The 18,955-nt window shown below is 42.6% G+C and overlaps 3 protein-coding genes across 3 annotated transcripts in view; 1 reads left to right on the top strand and 2 right to left on the bottom strand.

The window, feature by feature from the left end:
• Nucleotides 1-2,287: 2,287 nt before the first annotated feature.
• Nucleotides 2,288-8,092, bottom strand: LOC148043029 (uncharacterized). The gene is made up of 2 exons (XM_087727351.1): nucleotides 7,427-8,092; nucleotides 2,288-2,661 (listed from the first exon to the last, which is right to left on the bottom strand). Exons 1-2 carry the CDS (start codon nucleotides 7,721-7,723, stop codon nucleotides 2,509-2,511), a joined length of 450 nt encoding a protein of 149 aa, XP_087583477.1. The 5' UTR covers nucleotides 7,724-8,092; the 3' UTR covers nucleotides 2,288-2,508.
• A 5,123-nt stretch (nucleotides 8,093-13,215) lies between these two features.
• LOC148043028 (proline-rich transmembrane protein 1-like) overlaps nucleotides 13,216-18,955 on the bottom strand; it is a 6,882-nt gene continuing 1,142 nt past the window's right edge. Inside the window, exon 2 of the mRNA XM_087728250.1 lies at nucleotides 13,216-14,685. Coding sequence (XP_087584376.1) covers nucleotides 14,497-14,685 — 189 coding nt within the window. The 3' untranslated portion in view covers nucleotides 13,216-14,496. The remainder of the gene's footprint in view (nucleotides 14,686-18,955) is intronic.
• LOC106546465 (neural cell adhesion molecule 2) overlaps nucleotides 17,641-18,955 on the top strand; it is a 56,421-nt gene continuing 55,106 nt past the window's right edge. Inside the window, exon 1 of the mRNA XM_087728249.1 lies at nucleotides 17,641-17,707. The gene's annotated coding sequence lies outside the window, so the exon portion shown is untranslated. The remainder of the gene's footprint in view (nucleotides 17,708-18,955) is intronic.

Genomic DNA, 18,955 nt, shown 5'->3' with positions numbered 1-18,955 from the left:
GCCTTGCCTCGTTTCCTCTGCCCTGCCAGGTTGCGGAAAAGTGAGCAAGCTCGATTCTCCGCTCTCATTTTCCTCAGCCTCCGCGCTATTGCTGTGTGTGTGTGTGTTTGTGGTGTGTGTGTGTGTATTAAACCATCACCTTGCACCAGAATTGATAGGAAATAAAAGGCTGAATTGTTTTTAGCCTACTTACCTCCCCAATATGCAAAAGATCACTTGATTGATTGATTGATTGATTGATTGATTGATTGATTTATTACATTTAAAAGGGGACTCAGGGCGGCTCACAATTCAAATCAGGGAAGGGGGGTACAGACAGGGAATAAAAAAAAGACGAACATAACAATACATAATTTAAAAGCACACAACAGTCATACCATTCAAGGAGGGAGGCAACAGCTCTTTAGCCCCAGGCCTGTCGGAACAGCCAGGTTTTAAGGGCTTTGCGGAAGGCCTGGAGGGTGGTGAGGGTTCAAATCTCCACGGGGAGCTCGTTCCAGAGGGTCGGAGCAGCCACAGAGAAGGCTCTCCTCCGGGTAGTCGCCAGTCGGCATTGGCCGGCGGATGGAATTCGGAGGAGGCCTAATCTGTGGGATCTAATCGGTCTATTGGAGGTAATTGGCAGCAGGCGGTCTCTCTTGGAGTTAAGTAAGACCTTTAAATGATATTTGCTTCAAAACGCTTACGAAACTTGGTTTCCCTACCTTTCAAGGAAGGCTTGGCGTTTAACTAGTTCTAATCCATCTCAGTAACAGATGATATTTCCTCAGGCAACCAGCAAACTATGATTTAGGTTTAAGGAATTGGATTCTGAAACGTTTTGCTTAGATGGCATATCTGCCAAATCAAGAAACAAAATCATGCCCCCTCCCCCAAACAATTTTGTCCTGTTTAGTTTTGTTCTGTTCTTGGTTATTTTCTGTAAGGTTGTATTTTATCTCTTGAATAAAAAAAAATGGAAAAAAATATGTGAAGTTACTTAGCCTAATATACTAATGTAACACATCTTGTTTACACATCAGGATCAGTTCTAAACTATGGATTTATAGATCACCATTGCTGTGTTCATACAATAGGTTAAGCCAAAAACAAACCATAGATTAGTTGATTGAGCCAAACCAATATGTCCCTTGATTTATACTTTATAACAAAATGAATCCCCTTTCCCTTAGTACATGTTCATACATCTTATTCAGCCTTAGGCAAATGAAAGATTATTTCGTGACCCGTCAAAAGCGCGGAGGACAAAATCACGCTCGACGAAAGCGCGCATTTGACGTCATCACAGCGCGACAAAAAAATTAAAAATTGAAATAAAATTAAAATTAAAGCAAGCCGATTCACATAAAGGTAAGGGTTAGGTTAAGGGTTAGGGTTAGGGTTAGGTTAAGGGTTAGGGTCAGGTTTAGAGCATTAGCGTTAGGTTTAGCGTTAGGTTAAGGGTTAGGGTTAGGGTTAGGTTTAGGGTTAGGTTTAGGGTTAGGTTTGGGGGGGTTAGGGGAAGGTTTTAGCTTTATTTTTACATTTTTCGATCACAGCGCGATGTTTTGCCAGGACAACTAGGCTGAAAAACAGCTTCTATCCCAGGGCAGTAAGTATAGTGCACTCTTAATGCAATATCAAGTTTTCAATTTCAATTATAAAGCATGTGAAGGATGTGGGTTTGTGTTTTTATTTTTATAATTATAATGTACACTGAAGATGGTATTTCATTTCGTTGTACGATGTGCAATGACAATAAACTAAACTAAATAAGCTAAACTAATCTAATCTAAACTAAACTAAATTAAACTAAACTAAACTAAACCAAACTTCCATCCCTCTGAGGATCAATAAAACGAGGACTATTGTTGGGGGCAATATACTGACATTATAAACCATTCAGAGAAGTGCTGTGAAGCACTATGAAGCAGTAGGAAGGTTTAAGTGCTAAGGGTTAACCTGCAACTATCTCGGCTCAATGTAGAGCTTTCTAGATAATAGCCAGCATCTTGGGTGGCATCTGGAAGCCTCCTGCAAGCCAGTGCAGCTCACAGAACACGAGGATATCGTGAAATGCCCCAAACCGCCTGCACTGCAGCATTTTGGTGTCAGTTGCATCTTCTGGATGTTGTTTAAAGGCAACTCCGTGGATTGAACTTCACAGTAATCCATCCAGGAGAGGAGTAAACTTATCATGGGAACAGCGTCTCGATCCTGACATGTGTCCAATTGGTGCACAAGGCAAATCTGTGCAAAGGCTTTTTCTAAAGCTGTGGGTTCAGGAGGCCACCCGCACCCTCCCCCCCTCCCCAAATTGTGAGTCATTTCTTTCTGGAAGAATACAGCCTATTTAAATTTATATGTGAAGGTAAATTGAGCGGACAGAAATAGAGCGGAAAGCATAGCGATTTCTGGATTCTTTCTCACAACCCAAAGTTTATGATTCATCACTTGCCTCTGGGTGCCATTTTTTTAAAAAAAGGATGTATCATGTCCTCTTTGGGTCATTCAGAAATGGAAAGGTACTCAATTGAGGAGTCCAGAAGTAAATACAAAATACATGATGTAGAAGATGAGGAAGGCGATGCCCACGCCGAGGGCTGCATGGGCCAATTTCCGTGCCATTCTTGAGTTGCGTTGTGCAGAGGGTCTGTTTCCTGCATGGTTGGCTTCTCGGGTCTGAAGAAGGGAGAAGAAGAAAATGCAAGAGTTGCAATGCACATAAAATTGACCTCCTGGAGAACGTTCATGATACGAAGAAACGGACGGTTCTAGAGTAGTGTATAGAACAGTGTTTCTCAACCTTGTCAACTTGAAGATGTCTGGACTTCAACTCCCAGAATTCCCCAGCCAGCATTCGCTGGCTGGGGAATTCTGGGAGTTGAAGTCCAGACATCTTCAAGTTGACAAGGTTGAGAAACACTGGTATAGAACTTGCTACATGTCCTATTCCAGTGATGGCTAACCTTTTTCTCCTTGTGTGTTGAAGTCAGGCAAGCGTGAGCCCACACCCACAGTGCAATACGCCCGCCCCCTGCGCATGCACGCACAATCCCCCCACGCGGCCTCCTGGGCCTCCTGCACCACAGCTCCGGAGGCTTTCCTTAAGCCTCTGGAGGGGGAAAATGGCCTCCCCCGGGCTTCAGAGGCCCTCCGGAGGCTGGAAACCGGCCCATTTTTGACCTTCTCGTACTTCCGGTAGGACCGTTTTTCAACCTCTCCAGGCTCCGGAGGCTTTTGTCAAGCCTCCAGGAGGGCAAAAACAGCCTTTCCCGGACTCTGGAGGCCTTCCATGAAGCCTCCTGGCACCAAAAATGGAGCACAGGTGGTGCACACTGCACCCCCATGTTCCCTCTGCACATGTACGCGTGACCCTTGCACATGCACACAGATCTGTGTCCGCAACATCTGAACACCCCTTTATGAAGAAGCAAGTGCTTACATATTCTCCAAAAGCAGTAAAACATGGAAATGTAAGATGTCAGCATTGATTGGTTACATGATTTATAGCCCCCTGTTGCTATGCTAAAGAAGCTAAATGTCTTTCCCCCGCTCTCGTGGATTGAGGTCACAAGTGTCTTGCAAAAAACATCTAAGTTTCCAGTATGTTTGTGGTTAAAGCTAAGCTTGAATCCTATGTCTGAACTTGAGGTTTGGCATTTTCCATTTCCTTGTTCTTCTACCCATCTACAAGCAATCTTTTATAGCCTTCTTTTGTGTCCTGCCTCACTTTATGTCCTGCCTCACTTTATGTCCTGCCACATCTATCTATCTATCTATCTATCTATCTATCTATCTATCTATCTATCTATCTATCTATCTATCTATCTATCTATCTATCTATCATCTATCTATCTATCTATCTATCTATCTATCTATCATCTATCTATCTATTTAGTATTTTTTAGTATTTATTGTCACTTATAGGCTGCCCTTTTCCCTGAGGGGACTCAGGGCGGCTTACAACTCATGGGAAGGGGGTGCAAGACAAAACGTAAAATAATATGTGAATACAAATAATCTATCTATCATCTATCTATCTATCTATCTATCTATCTATCTATCTATCTATCTCTATCTATCTATCTATCTATCTATCTATCTATCTATCTATCTATCTATCATCTATATCTATCTATCTATCTATCTATCTATCTATCTATCTATCTATCTATCTATCTATCTATCTATCTATCTATCTATCTATCTACCTACCTACCTACCTACCTACTACCTACCTACCTACCTATCATCCATCCATCCATCCATCCATCCATCCATCCATCCATCCATCCATCCATCCATCTATCTATCTATCTATCTATCTATCTATCTATCTATCTATCTATCTATCATCTTTCTTTCTTTCTTTCTTTTTTCTTTTTTCTTTCTTCCTTTCTTCCTTCCTTCCTTCCTTTCTTTCTTTCTTTCTTTCTTTCTTTCTTTCTTTCTTTCTTTCTTTCTTTCAAAATTTATTTATTTAGTGGAATTTGTCAAACAACAATGAGTACAAGAATAAGAGAATAAAAACACAATGCCAGGGACTGAAATGGTATAGGTTTTCATGCCTAAACAGGGGGTTGGATTAGAAGACTTCCAAGGTCCTTCCCAAGCCCCTGTTATTCTAATTCTAACTCAAGATGGTGAAGATATCCAACACACTTTCTTCCTCCTCCTATTTTCCCCACAACAACAACCCTGTGAAGTGAGTTGAGTTTAGAGATTGGGATTGTCCCCAAGTAAATTTAGCTGGCTTTCAGGGCAAAGGCGGGACTAGAACTCACAGTGACCTGCTTTCTAGCCTGATGCTTTAACCATTGTCTAGATCAAACCATCTCCTTGCCTTCTTTTTAGAGAGGGATTGACTGGCCTCGGTCACCGATTGGCTTTGTGCCTAACGCAGGACTACAACTGACCTAATTTTGTTGCATAAATTTTCTTTCTTTCTTTAGTGCGGCTTGAAAGGATGTGTGAACTTGGTGCTCTCCAGTGTATGATGCAAACCCAGAAACAGAGCTCATTGCAAAAGGAGAATACACATGTTCCTCGCCTACAGAGCACAGCCTAATAATTGCCTCTATTTTTTTCCCATTGTCTGAACATGGTTGTCTCTTCGTTCTGCATGAAAATACTCATGATTGACAGAGAAATTGTTTGCCATCTAAATCTGTGTAACCAAAAGTGAAAAGTCCTTTTGCAAGAAAGTGATTGTAGGAAAAAGGAGAACAAAATCTAATGCAGATGTTAAAGGAAAGGAGCCACACACCATTCAAAGGTTGATGTTTTAAACTGGTGAGCCATTATAAACTACTGCATCCTGTCCTGACACAGAATGCTGCACACCAGAGGTGGTATTCAGCAGGTTCTGGCCAGTTCTGGAGAACCGGTAATGGAAATTTTGAGTAGTTGGGAAAACTGGTAAATACCACCTCTGGCTGGCCATGCCCCTATCTATTCTCTGCCTCCTGAGTCCCAGCTGATCGGGAAGAAATGGGGATTTTGCAGTAAGCTTCCCCTGAAGTGGGGAGGGAATGGGGATTTTGCAGTATCCTTCCCCTGCCATGCTCACCAAGCCATGCCCAAAGAACCGGTAGTAAAAAATTTTCAATCCCACCCAGTCAACCTTGGTGAACTGAGTGGCTATTAAGATTTGATAAATAAATACTTTCTAAAATCTAAGGCTAACTCTGGGAGTGGAATCCTTTTCCCCAGCCAGTCTCATTAGGATCTAAGGCAATTTTTTTTGGGAAGGAACCAATAGCCAATGCAGTTTCTATAAAAGCATTTGTGGGACTGAACTAATCATAAAACATGGGCAAGATTGCACAATCTTACAAGACTTTCGAATATCTGGGAAGGGAGTGGAAGTGGAGATAATAGCAGAACCCATAAAAATCCTGATCTTGGGTGAGGCAAAGAGAGACTTGTGAAAACAATAAACTGACTTGGTTCAGAATTATCCCAAACTTCTCTTCTTCGTTCTCCTATATCCGGAAACTGATGGACTTCAGAAAAGTCAAGAGGTCTTTGGCAAACAAATCTTTATTACATCACAGACCGCCATAAAAAAGGTGGAATACTATATATTTACATTTACATTTACATTTACATTTACATTATTTTTATTTCTATTATTTCTATTATTTCTATTATTTCTATTTCTATTTCTATTTCTATTTCTATTTCTATTTCTATTTCTATTTCTATTTCTATTTCTATTTCTATTTCTATTTCTATTTCTATTTCTATTTCTATTTCTATTTCTATTTCTATTTCTATTTCTATTTCTATTTCTATTTCTATTTCTATTTCTATTTCTATTTCTATTTCTATTTCTATTTCTATTTCTATTTCTATTTCTATTATTTCTATTATTTGTAGTCATAGTCATATTAATATTTTTAATATTTATATTTATATTTGTTTTTATATTTTTATTTGTATTTATATTATTTATATTTATATTATTTATATTTATTTATATTTATATTTATATTTATATTTATATTTATATTTATATTTATATTTATATTTATATTTATATTTATATTTATATTTATATTTATATTTATATTTATATTTATATTTATATTTATATTTATATTTATATTTATATTTATATTTATATTTATATTTATATTTATATTTATATTTATATTTATATTTACATTTACATTTACATTTACATTTATATTTACATTTATATTTTTAATATTTACATTTATATTTTTAATATTTACATTTACATTTACATTTACATTTACATTTACATTTACATTTACAGTTACAGTTACAGTTACAGTTATAGTTATAGTTATAGTTATAGTTATAGTTAGTTATAGTTAGTTATAGTTATATTTATTATTTGTATTTATATTTATATTTATTATTTATATTTATAGTTATAGTTATATTTATTATTTAGATTTAGATTTATAGCCAACTTGTCTTTGGCAACATTCAAATCCACATCCTTCTCAGACACAATTCAAATGTATTTATTTTCATCCCATCTCTATTATTTTTTAATTAGTAACTCAAAGTTACAAATACTTTATGCTCCTTCCCCCTTGGATTTTTCCCGCAGCAACCTCCCCCGTGAGGTGGATTGGGCTGAGAGAGAGCGCGAGTAGCCCAAGCTCACACAACCAGCTTTCCTTCCTAGGGCAGGCTAGAACTCCCCGTCTCCCATTTTCTAGTCTGGTGCCTTAACTACGAGACCAACTTACTATCTGTATCCTGCTTCCTCCTTCTTTGGTTTCTTTCCCTGTAACTCTTCAATTCCCCCCCCTCCCCGTTTACGTTAATGCTCGAACTCACGCAAAAAGGCGAAGCTCAGATCATTCCATCCCAATTTACCGAAATCTGAGCAAAATCTGGAATCTTTGCAGGAGCCTTTCTCCAACCCCACTTACCCGCTGAAGCTTACCCTTACCGAACTTACCATTATAGAGCAAACTAAGGCAGCCACACCCAAGGGTAGACAGCAACAGAGCATAGTGAAGATGGAGTAGGCCAGGTGGTCAGGTTCCTTGGTGACTTGAACAGGTTGAAGAATTGGTTCTTCCTTGGAGTCTTGGGCAGCTGGGGCATAATAAGCGTGGCTTGGCATAGGAGGAAGTTGAACATCAATGGGGGCAGGTGGTTGAATCGGATCCTGCAGCCGATCAGAATAAGGTGGTGGTAGTTCCTGGGCATTCGCCATGTTGCCTGCCACCTTTTCGTAACTTGCATGGCTCATTGTGCGAGCTGTCTTCTTTCTCTCCACCCGTGGCTATTCTGAAAAGGCTGTTTCTGCTCTTCTGGTCTTAGCTCTCTGGCAGTCGGTCCTTTCTCTCCAAGGGCTCTTCTTTGCCAGTTGCTCACCTCCTCTTCCAACAGCAACTAAGCCCCTTGCACTGCTGGCTGTTTAGTTCCACCTCTTTGCTTAATGATTCATTTGTTGCTCTGACTTCAGACAAGGGCAGGTCAGTGGGCACCACAGCTGAGGAAGTTAGTGGGTGTAAGCAGAAGCAAGGCGTAAAATAAATGCGAGTAAACTGTATATTATAACCTATTAAATGAAATAATAAATGTATAAGAATGATAAATGTTAAAACACCTGTAACCAAACGACATGCTTTATGTGATGATGGGTTTTTTTTTGTGTGTGTTTTTTTCATTGTTGTGTGTCTATGTAATAAAAATAAAAAAAGTTTTATAAATAAATAAATAAATAAATAAATAAATAAATAAATAAATAAATAAATAAATAAATGCGAGTAATCCAGGATGTGGCAAAACTTTTCAGTGTCAGAGCACATTTCTCGGTAACAGATATCTCTGAGATAACTTTTACTCCCTCTTGTTACATGTGCAAATGTGCTCAGTAAATCCCTTCCCTACTATCATCTCTTTCTCTCTCTCTTTTGTCTTTGTCTCTCCCTCCCTCCCTCTCTCTCTTTCTCTTTTTCTTCCCCCTCTTTTTTCTCTCTTTCTCTGTCTTCCCCCTCTCTCTTTTTCTTTCTCCCTTTCTCTCTCTTTTTCTCCCCCTCTTTTTCTCCCCCTCTTTTTCTCTTTCTCTGTCTCTTTTCCCCCCTCTTTCTCTCTCTTTTTCTTTCTCTCTCTCTTTTCTTCCCCCCTCTTTTTCTTTCTCTCTTTCTCTCTTTTTCTCTCTCACTCTTTTTCTTTCTCTTTTTCTCTTTCTCTCTCTTTCTCTTTCTCTCTTTCTCTCTTTCTCTTTTTCTTTCTTTCTCTCTTTCTCTCTCTCTTTTTCTCTTTCACTTTTTTCTTTCTCTTTTTCTCTTTCTCTCTCTTTCTCTCTCTCTTTCTCTCTTTCTTTCTCTTTCTCTCTTTCTCTCGTTCTCTCATTCTCTTTCTCTCTCTTTTTCTTTCTTTCTCTTTCTTTCTTTCTTTCTTTCTTTCTTTCTTTCTTTCTTTCTTTCTTTCTTTCTTTCTCTCTCTCTCTCTTTCTTTCTTTCTCTCTGTCTCTCTTTCTCTCTGTCTTTCTCTCTTTTTCTCCCCCCTCTCTCTCCACACACACACACACACACAGCTAGTCCTCAATTTATGACCGCAATTGAGACCAACATTTCAGTTGTGGAGACATTGGTTTAGAGATTTTTGCCCCATTTTACGATCTTTCTTGCCACAGTTGTTAAGTGAATCGCTGCAGTTGATGTCAGTTACCCAGTTGTTCAGTGAATCTGGCTTCCCCCTTGACTTTGCTTGTGAGAAGATCACAAAAGGGGATCACGTAAGTACTCTTTCTGAGTACTTACTAGAAGTTCACTTTGAAATTTGCACAAGTCTTCAGGGATTCAGGGAACTGCAGAACAAATGTCAATCTTAAGGAAAGGGTCAGGAAATAGGACTTTAAATAGCCCCAACCATGTGGTTGATTTTGGTTCGTTCTCAAGTTCACTCAGGGTAATGTCTAACATCCTCTATATGGGATCTATTCTACATCAGAAAAGAGGCAAATTGATCCTCTTGGATTCTTGATTTCCCCCAGTTTCTTTGTGTTAACTCAACTTAGTTTGGATAAAGACTATATTAACTTAGAGAGTCTCAAAGGTGCTTTTTCAAAAGACAAGGGGATTTTGCTTTTCGTTGAAGATGTTTCACTTCTCAGAACGTCTTCAAGGAAAAACAAAGTCTAGTTGTCTTGGAAAAGCTTCTTGAATGAGAATGAGCCTTTTGAAAAAGCACCCTTGAGACTCTCTAAGTTCATACATTCTTTATCTAAACTAAGTTGGGTAATAAGGGGAGACCAAGAATCCAGGAGTATCCATTTATCTGTTTCTGATATATCCACAATGGCGAACTTATGGCATGCGTGCCCGAAGTGGCATGGGAAGCCATGTCACCTGGAACATGTGCCATTGCCCATTCCTCTTTTAGGTTTCTGGCGTGCAGGCACCCGCGATGATCATCTAGGCCTTCATGTGTGCGGCAGTGCCAGAAATTGGAAGAGCTGGTCTTCTGTTTTCTGGTGCGAGCATGCATATCAATCAGCCAGCTAATTGGAAGACTAGCCAGCCAGCGCGCATGCACTTGCCAGAAGCCAGAATCTGGAATTTCATTTTCCGGCATGCACATGGCCCCTTGGCTCACTCACGCCCTCGTCACCTCAAGACTGGATTACTGTAATGCGCTCTACATGGGGCTGCCCCTGAAGAGTGTTCGAAGACTGCAGTTGGTCCAGAATGCAGCTGCGCGAGCGATATTGGGTGTACCTAGATGCACCCATGTTACACCTATCTTCTGTGAGCTGCACTGGCTCCCCATTGGTCTCGGGACACGCTTCAAGGTGCTAGTTGTTACTTTTAAAGCCCTACATGGTCTAGGACCTGGCTACCTGAGAGACCGCCTCCTGCCATTTACCTCCCAACGACCAATAAGATCACACAGATTGGGCCTCCTCCGGGTGCCGTCGGCCGGTCAATGTCGGCTGGTGGCTCCCCGGGGGAGGGCCTTCTCTGTAATTGTTCCGGCCCTATGGAACGATCTTCCCATAGAGATCCGGACCCTTACTACTCTTCCGGCCTTCCGTAAAGCTACTAAGACCTGGCTGTTCCGGCAGGCCTGGGGCTGTTGATTAGTATCCAGCCCCACTCTAACTGTATGCATGGTGTGAAATTTTAATAATTGTATTTTTATTTTTATTTTCATATATGTTTTTTGTCTTGTCTGTAAGCCGCCCAGAGTCCCAAGGGAGTGGACGGCATACAAATGTCAATAAACTCAAATTCAAACTGTCCTTCTTCTGGATTGCATCCCAGACAAGTATGCGTGCAGGCAGGCTCCCTTTTCAGCACACAGTGCCGAAAAAGTTTACCATCGATGTGATATATACAGTAAATCCCACATAGAGATTGTTAAGAACTTAAGAAACCTCTTGGATGAGAAGCCAACCATCTTCTAGGAAAAATGAAGTTCAGTTGCTTTTTGGGACAACCATGACCTGGATGACTGAGAATGACTGGGAAAGCTGTTGAGGCAAGGGCCAGAAGGCTAAGGGAAATTTTCTGGAGCAGCACATCTCTGTCCTAAGCACACACATTCATTGGCTGGTATTTCCCAACTTTGTTAACTTCCAGCATCAATTTAGGATTCCAAGCATCAATTTAGGATTCTCAGCAATAGCAATAGCGATTGGGAAATTCTGGGATTGGAAGGCCACACACCGTGAAGGTCAAAGTTAATGTTCCCACTAGATTTGCCTTCACATGTTCAGCACAATTGTCTTCTCCTTGTAGGGCCTCCTTCCACTTGAATGGCCTATCCCAGGTAATATGACCCTTTGTCAAAGTTTGGGCTAAAGAGAAATACCCGCAAAACGACGCTATAGAGCACTGCACACCAGAACAACTAGACACAAGAACAGTTTTTTCCCTGAATGCCATCACTCTGCTAAACAAATAATTCCCTCAACACTGTTAAACCATTCATTAAGTCTACATTACTATTAGTCTTCTCCTTGTTCCTATCACCCATCTCCTCCCACTTATGACTGCAACTTTGTCGCTTGTATCTTTACGATTTACATTGATTGTTTCTACTTTAGCCAGTATTGTATATATTTACACAAACACAACAGAGGTGGTATTCAGCAGGTTCTGAGCAGTTCAGGAGAACCAGTAGCAGAAATTTTGAGTACTTTGGAGAATCAGTAAATACCACCTCCGACTGGATCGGATTGGATTTATTGGATTTCTATGCCGCCCTATTCCCAGAGGGACTCAGGGCGGCTCACAAACCAAAGTAAGGGGGGGTGGGATACAAACAGGAGGAAACAACAGACAAACAACTACAACAGTTTAAAAACAATCAACGACCACACAAATTCGAGTGGGGACGGGAACTCGTCAGCCCCAGGCCTGTCAGAACAGCCAGGTTTTAAGGGCTTTGCGGAAAGCCTGAAGGGTGGTGAGGGCCCAACCCTCATCTATTCCCTGCTTCCCAAGTCTCAGCTGATTGGGAGGAAATGGGGATTTTGCAGTAACCTTCCTCTGCCGCCCCCACCAAGCCACGCCCACAGAACCGGTAGTAAAAAAATGTTTAATCCCACCACTGAAACACACAGGGACACACACAGCTCAATAACAACAGGTTAAAATGAAAATTATCTATTTTCTGGAAATTGGTAGATCAATATTTTGCTCAAAGATCCATCACCGACTAATGTAAACAATTGCAATACTGCGATATGTAGAAAAGCAGTGCCCCGGGGCTCTTCGGTTATGTCGAAATGGTCGCAGCCAAGAGAACAGCAGTTTAATCGGGAGTCCATGAGGCAGAAATTGGGAGATGCATTTAATTCAAGGTTGACTCAGCCTTCCATCTTTCCTTGGTGGGTAAAATGAGGATCCATTTGTTGAGGGGGGGGGGAATATGCTGGATCTGCAAACCACTTAAGGCTGCAAAAAGCACTTTGAAGCGGTATACAGTCTGCTATTGCTCTTCAGGGTTTGGAAATTACACAGAAGCATTCTTTCTCTTTGGTCCCCTTCCAAGGACACTTAACAATAACAAAGTTCTGACCCAGCCCATTATAAAAAGCATAGTTGCTAATTGGCTATCAAATACTGAAGCAAGTGTCTTTTGTATAAAGCAGGGGTGGGGGAACAATGGGCCTTTTATGACGTGGACTCCAACTCCCAGAATTCCCCAGTCAACCTTCTAGGAGTTAAAGTCCACAAGTCACAAAGGGGCCATTGTTCCCCACCCCTCGTTTAAAGCATTTTGCTAGAGCACATTTGGGATCCCAACTTATCACTTAGCATGTGACTGTGAGATTCAGTTGGAACCATGGATCATGGAGAGTAGGGTTTAGGTAGGAATTTGGACAATAGAAACAGTTGATGGTTCTCAAGCTTTTCTTCACCACGGGCCCCCTTTAAATACCTTTTATGACCATGGGCCATACCCATGGACCACCAAGGCTTAGCTCAAGATTTAAACCATAAATTTCTTCAAGCCTTCGTGGAGCACAGGTTGAGAACCACTGCTTTGGAGAAAAAGAGTTGATTGGAACAGCGGTCACCAACTAGTGGTCCATGAGAAAATTTTGGCGGTCCGCAGACAAATCTTTGCATTTTTGCATTTTTTAATATTGCACTAAATCAGGGGTCCTCAAGCTATGGCCCCTGGGCCAGATACGGCCTGCTGAAGCAATTACTCCCACTTGCTGACGGGATAGGGTCCTTCAGGCACTTAGCTTGGTTGCCTGTTTAGTAGCTCCAGTCCTTCCCTCCCTCCCTCCCTGGGAGTCCAGGCACTTCAGTGAGCGGTGTGCGAAACTTTGGCCAGGCTCCTCAAAAGACAGAGTCGGGGCCCGATCTAGCACCCGTGCTGGCTACAAGACAAACATTCATTCTTGGCCATATTTGAGATTCCTAGTTGCAATGGACAGCCAACCTAGCATTGACCCTGGTGCTTCTCTCCGCTAACAGGTGGCCAAGCTAAGTGCCTGAAGGACTCCATCCTGTCATTAATTCATTTTAGTGGTCCACGGGATTTAAAATTATGAATTTAGTGGTCCCTGAGGTCCAAAAGGTTGGTGGTCTCTGGATTAGAGGAAGGAAAGTGACATTGAAAAGGCAACCATAACCTGAATGTTTTCATTTTGATTAGATATAATATATACCCATCGACACTTTAGAAAGTTGATTGCACAGTGTCCTTCTACAAGAACATTTTGATGCCATCATTCAGGGAAGTTAGTTCCATTATATCACTATTATATAGCTCCATTATATCACCTTCCCTTTTTAGTCTTATCTTATTTACTCTACTGTGGGCCAGCTGCTGGCAGAGCATACAACCATAGAGTGTACGGCCAGAGCAGCCACTGCTGGAAGACTCAGTTTGGAAGTCACCAAAAAAGCCTTGCTGGGATGGAGGTGGTGGTGGTGGCAGCAGCAGAGGTGCCTTGGGAGAGCTGGGCCAGGGTATTGTGAAGCTGGGAGCCATTTGAGCGGGAGAGGAACAGCCACTCACGCAACCTTCCTCTCCAGCCGTGCAGAGCGCCTTTCACTGGCATTTTGAAGGCGCCAAGCCACGAGAGGCGGGCAGCGGCGAACAGGCGCTCACACAGCTTGGCGATACCCCTAGGTCAGAAAATGGCGCTGTGCCCAGCTGGAAAGGGGGTTTGTCGGGTGGCTGCTCGTGAGCATGGTTGCTTCATGGCTGTTGTGCTGCTCTGTTGCGACAGTGCAACACAGCCATTTGCCCACAAGGCTGTGCCCGGCTTTTTGGAAGCCCGCTTAGAAGAGAACAGCCGCCTGGCAACCCCAAAACAATAAACCCTCCCCTCATAATAAGGCCCAAACCATAATTTGTGGGTAAAAAGAAAATAAGACCCTGCCTTATTTTTGGGAAAACACAGTAATATGTAGCGTTAAATCAGTGCTTTAGTATCTCAGCAGTTTACCATTTGGCCACCTAGAACTGTATTCATGTCATGATTAAGCAATTTTGCTAGTTGTTTGAACTGCCTTAAAACGTTTCCTATATTCCAGTATTTTAGGGTTACGGGGACATAGTAGAGGGACTGTCTATCAGCTCAGAGACTTTTTGAGTGTATAGGAATATGACAAAGATGATATATATAGTTAGGCCCCCCAGCCCCACTCCAAGTGCGGCATGGGACAAATTGCGTGCCAGCTTTGAACTTCGCCGAGCAGATTCTGCATTTCCAATGCGGTTGGCTTCTTGGGTCTGAGAATAAAGAAAAACAAGGGATATATTAGTGAAGAAATACTTTTGAGGGCAGGAAAGAGCATCTCCAGCCTGTAAGTACAAATGGGTTAGGGCTGTGATGGTGAAACTATGGCATGCGTGCCAGAGGTGGCATGTAGAACCCTTTCTGTGGGCATGTACACTGTTGCCAGGTGCTCTTCTGGTTTCTTGCACACATGCTGGTCTTTGCAGATGCCGGAGTGCTGGCAAATGGTCCAAAAATGGCCAGGAAACGGCCTGAAAAATGGCCAAAAACCCAGGCTATTTTGGGGCGCATTTCTTGGGCTGAAAATGGCCCCAAAACAGGCTGAAAATGTCCCAAAACAGCAAAGAAACCCAGGCATGCATGCGCTTGCCAGCTGGTCCTCAAGTTTCTGATGCTCCGGCAACAGTGGTGGGATTCAGCCAGTTCGCACTTATTCATGAGAACCGGTTGTTAACTTTATGAGCAGTTTGGAAAACCAGTTGTTGGAAGAAATCTCCTTTTGTTTTTTTTCTATTTTACGGGGCTAATCCTGTAAGGAAGGAAGGCAGGAAGGAAACATCCTGGTGTTGTTTCTAGCCTAATCTTTATTGCCCTGCTTACAGAAACTGCCTCTCCGGTTAACCCTCATTACATTGCAACAGCTAAGGCAAAGCGCCCATCGACCTGAGTGACGTTGAGTTGGCCATGCCCACCCAGTCACATGACCATTAAGCCCCGCCTACCAACCTCATCATTAGGGCAGAGAACCGGTTGTTAAATTATTTGAATCCCACCACTGTCCGGCAAGCACACATGCACGTACAGGCATGGGCCTTCCGATTTGGGCATGGTGCTGAAAAGGTTCTCCATCACTGGGTTAGGGTTATAAAGGTCATAAATCTTGGGTGTGAGTTGCTTCATAACAGAAATTCCAGTCCTAATTGTGGTTGTCCATCAAGGCTTAAGTGTTTGAAGTCGTCACTTGTCACTGCTTGTATGCAATCATGCTCGATGAACAAGCATTCATTGATTCCCAAAATAAAAATAAAGCACACAAAGCTTTTTTCTCCTTGGCAGGATTCACCAAAGTTGCGCAATATATTTGCTTTCTCACAAATGAGACTGTTTGGCTCATTTGTTCTAGTTCCAGTAAATGATGCTGCAGCAGCCAAATGTAGACAAAATGCTTCCAAAGTTCAACATTAGCATGTTCTCCCTCAGGCAGAAAACTTTGTTTTAGCTTTTTGCGGCCATAGATTAGCACAGTGGGTTTCCTCTGCAGAAATTGCTTAAGCACCAACTTCCTGCACCTTGTTTTTTTCCCCCCTGAATCTTCTCATAATGCAAACATGCCCCAGCATATTCCCTTCGCTGTCATGCCCTCATGATATTAGCCAATCCTCAACTCATGACTGAGGCAGGCAGGCAGCTGGACATCGTTTTTCCCTTGGAGACATTTCGTGCCTTCGGATCATGCACATTCTGAGTTCTTCAGTCAGAACTATAGCAATAGCAATAGCAGTTAGACTTATATACCGCTTCATAGGGCTTTCAGCCCTCTCTAAGCGGTTTACAGAGTCAGCATATCGCCCCCAAACAACAATCCGGGTCCTCATTTTACCCACCTCGGAAGGATGGAAGGCTGAGTCAACCCTGAGCCGGTGAGATTTGAACAGCCGAACTGCAGAACTGCAGTCAGCTGAAATAGCCTGCAGTGCTGCATTTAACCACTGCGCCACCTCAGCTCGAAGAACTGAAGAAGCTTCTTGGATGAGAAGCGAAACATCTTCAAGGAAAAACAAAGCCCAGTGGCTTTTTGAAAAAGCACCTTTGGGAGAACCATGACCTGGATGACTGAGAATCTCCATAAATGACTTAAGTCATTTTTAAAGATGTTTTTAAATTTGTATAAATAACTCATGGTGGTGAACACCACTTCTCCTCCTCCTCCTCCTCCTCCTCCTCCTCCTCCTCCTCCTCCTCCTCCACCACCACCACCACCACCACCACCACCACCACCACCACCACCACCACCACCACCACGTATTCCCAGGGTCTAATACTCTTCCCTCCTCCTATTTTCAACAATAACCCTGTGGGGTGGAATTGGCTAAGAAAGCCTGACTGGCTCACCCAGCCAGCTTTTATGCCTAAAACAGGACTAGAACTCACCACCTTCTCGTTTCTAGCCTTGTACCTTAACCCAGGGGTGTCCAAACTCGGGAATTTTAAGACTTGCGGGCTTCAACTCCACAAGTCTTAAAGTTCCCAAGTTTGGATACCTCTGCCAATTAGACGGCTCTTCTGCTAATTCTCATGTCCCTATGTTAAAGCAGTGATTTCTCCTTCATTCCAACACCATTCAAGATCAGCCTGAACAAATGCAGGATAAAAATTGGGGATAGGCAACTTCATGCTGCGACTGGATAGTTTTTGAATTGACTTGAAGCTTGAGGACAATTGAACTCAGCAGTGGAGAAGAATGTGTAGTTAGCCATGCAGCTTTGATTCATGATCGCCCACTCTGTGTAGTAGGATTACTTCTTGATGGCCTTTTGTGCTCTTTGCAAGTTCCCTTCCCTACATGTCACATCAAGTCTAGATCCTTTCTTTTAATCTCCACCATTCAGTCTAACCACATCATTGTTCACAGTCTAACCTTTCCCCCCCAAAAAAATCCCCATTTTTTTTACACAGGTAGGTTTTCTTCCTGCTTTTTGTATTCTGCTTTTATTTCATCCTGTTTTTGTATGTGTCATCAACTTCTTCCTTGAGAAATCCCCACAAAAATTGAGAAGTCGGTCCCTGTGCGTCCCCTCTTCCTTCATGAAATTCTGATTGAATTAGTTTTGTTGGCTTGGAAAGTTTGAATTTGGTATCTTTCTACAGAACTAAATTTTACTGTCCAGCAAGACTCGGTTGAATGCCTTATTTATTTGTTTGTTTGTTTGTTTGTTTTTGTAGCATGTAGAAGATTGCAATTTGGAAAGGAAGAGGAATCAATCCGTTGAAGTGCTTCATCCTATAAACGTAAAGGTAAAGGTTCCCCTCGCACATCTGTGCTAGTCGTTCCCGACTCTAGGGGGTGGTGCTCATCTCCATTTCAAAGCCGAAGAGCCAGCGTTGTCTGACGATGTCTCCGTGGTCATGTGGCTGGCATGACGAAACACCGAAGGCGCACGGAACGCTGTTACTTTCCCACCAAAGGTGGTTCCTATTTTTCTACTTGCATTTTTTACGTGCTTTCGAACTGCTAGGTTGGCAGAAGCTGGGACAAGTCACGGGAGCTCACTCCGTTATGTGGCGCATGGGATTTGAACTGCCGAAGTGCTGACCTTTCTGATCAACAGGCTCAGTGTCTTAGCCACTGAGCCACCTTGCTTCATCCTATAGAGAAGTGGTCTCCAATCTTGGCAACTTTAAGACTTGTGGACTTCAACTCCCAGAGTTCCTCAGCCAGCCCTTAAAGTTGCCAAGGTTGGAGACCACTGCTATAGAGCAGTGTTTCTCAACCTTGCCAATATTAAACCATGCGAACTTCAACTCCCAGAGTTCTAGGACTACCTGTACATGTGTGTCTATACACATGCAGTCCTCAATTTACGACAGCTCATTTAGCTCAAAGTTACAACGGCACTGAAAAAAGTGACCATTTTTCACACTTATGCCCATCACTGCATCCTCAGGGGGATGTGATTTACACTGGGATGCTTGACAACTGACTCACATTTATGACGGTTGCCGTATCCCAGGGCCACGGGGTCCCCTTTTGCAACCTTCTCAGAAGCAAAGTCAATGGGGAAACCAGGTTCACTTGACGGGGGTGTTACCAATTGAAGAACTGCAACGATTCGGTTAACAAATGTGAGCAGAAAAGTTGTAAGAGGGGGGCAAAACCCGCTTAACAAATGTCTCACTTAGCAACATAAATGTTGGGCTCTGTTGCGGTCGTAGGCCGAGGACTACCTGTACATATACAGTGTACATATGTATATTATACACACATATAGGGCCAGCGTACCTGCGAGACCGCCTACTGCCACATATCTCCCAGCGGCCGGTGAGATCCCACAGATTGGGCCTCCTTCAGATGCCGTCAGCCAGACAATGTTGGCTGGCGGCTCCCTGGAGGAGAGCCTTCTCTGTGGCTGCTCCGACCCTTTGGAATGAGCTTCCCCCAGAGATCCGAACCTTGCCCACTCTCATGGCCTTCAGGAAAGCTGTTAAAACCTGGCTATTCTGGCAGGCCTGGGGCTGTTGACCTCACTGTTGAGGTCCAGCCCC

This window comes from Thamnophis sirtalis, unplaced genomic scaffold, assembly GCF_051295495.1.
Source record: "Thamnophis sirtalis isolate CommonGarterSnake01/CBP01778 unplaced genomic scaffold, rThaSir2_p1.2 scaffold_13, whole genome shotgun sequence".
NCBI lineage: Eukaryota > Metazoa > Chordata > Lepidosauria > Squamata > Natricidae > Thamnophis > Thamnophis sirtalis.
This window is presented reverse-complemented; position numbering and strand designations above follow the sequence as displayed.

Excerpts from the sequence above, each read along its gene's own strand:
- LOC148043029 (XM_087727351.1), bottom strand. The coding sequence starts at position 7,723 with ATGAGCCATGCAAGTTACGAAAAGGTGGCAGGCAACATGGCGAATGCC. Across the intron at positions 2,662-7,426 it reads CCTTAGTTTGCTCTATAATG|ACCCGAGAAGCCAACCATGC; the intron begins GTAAGTTCGGTA and ends TCCCTTCTTCAG.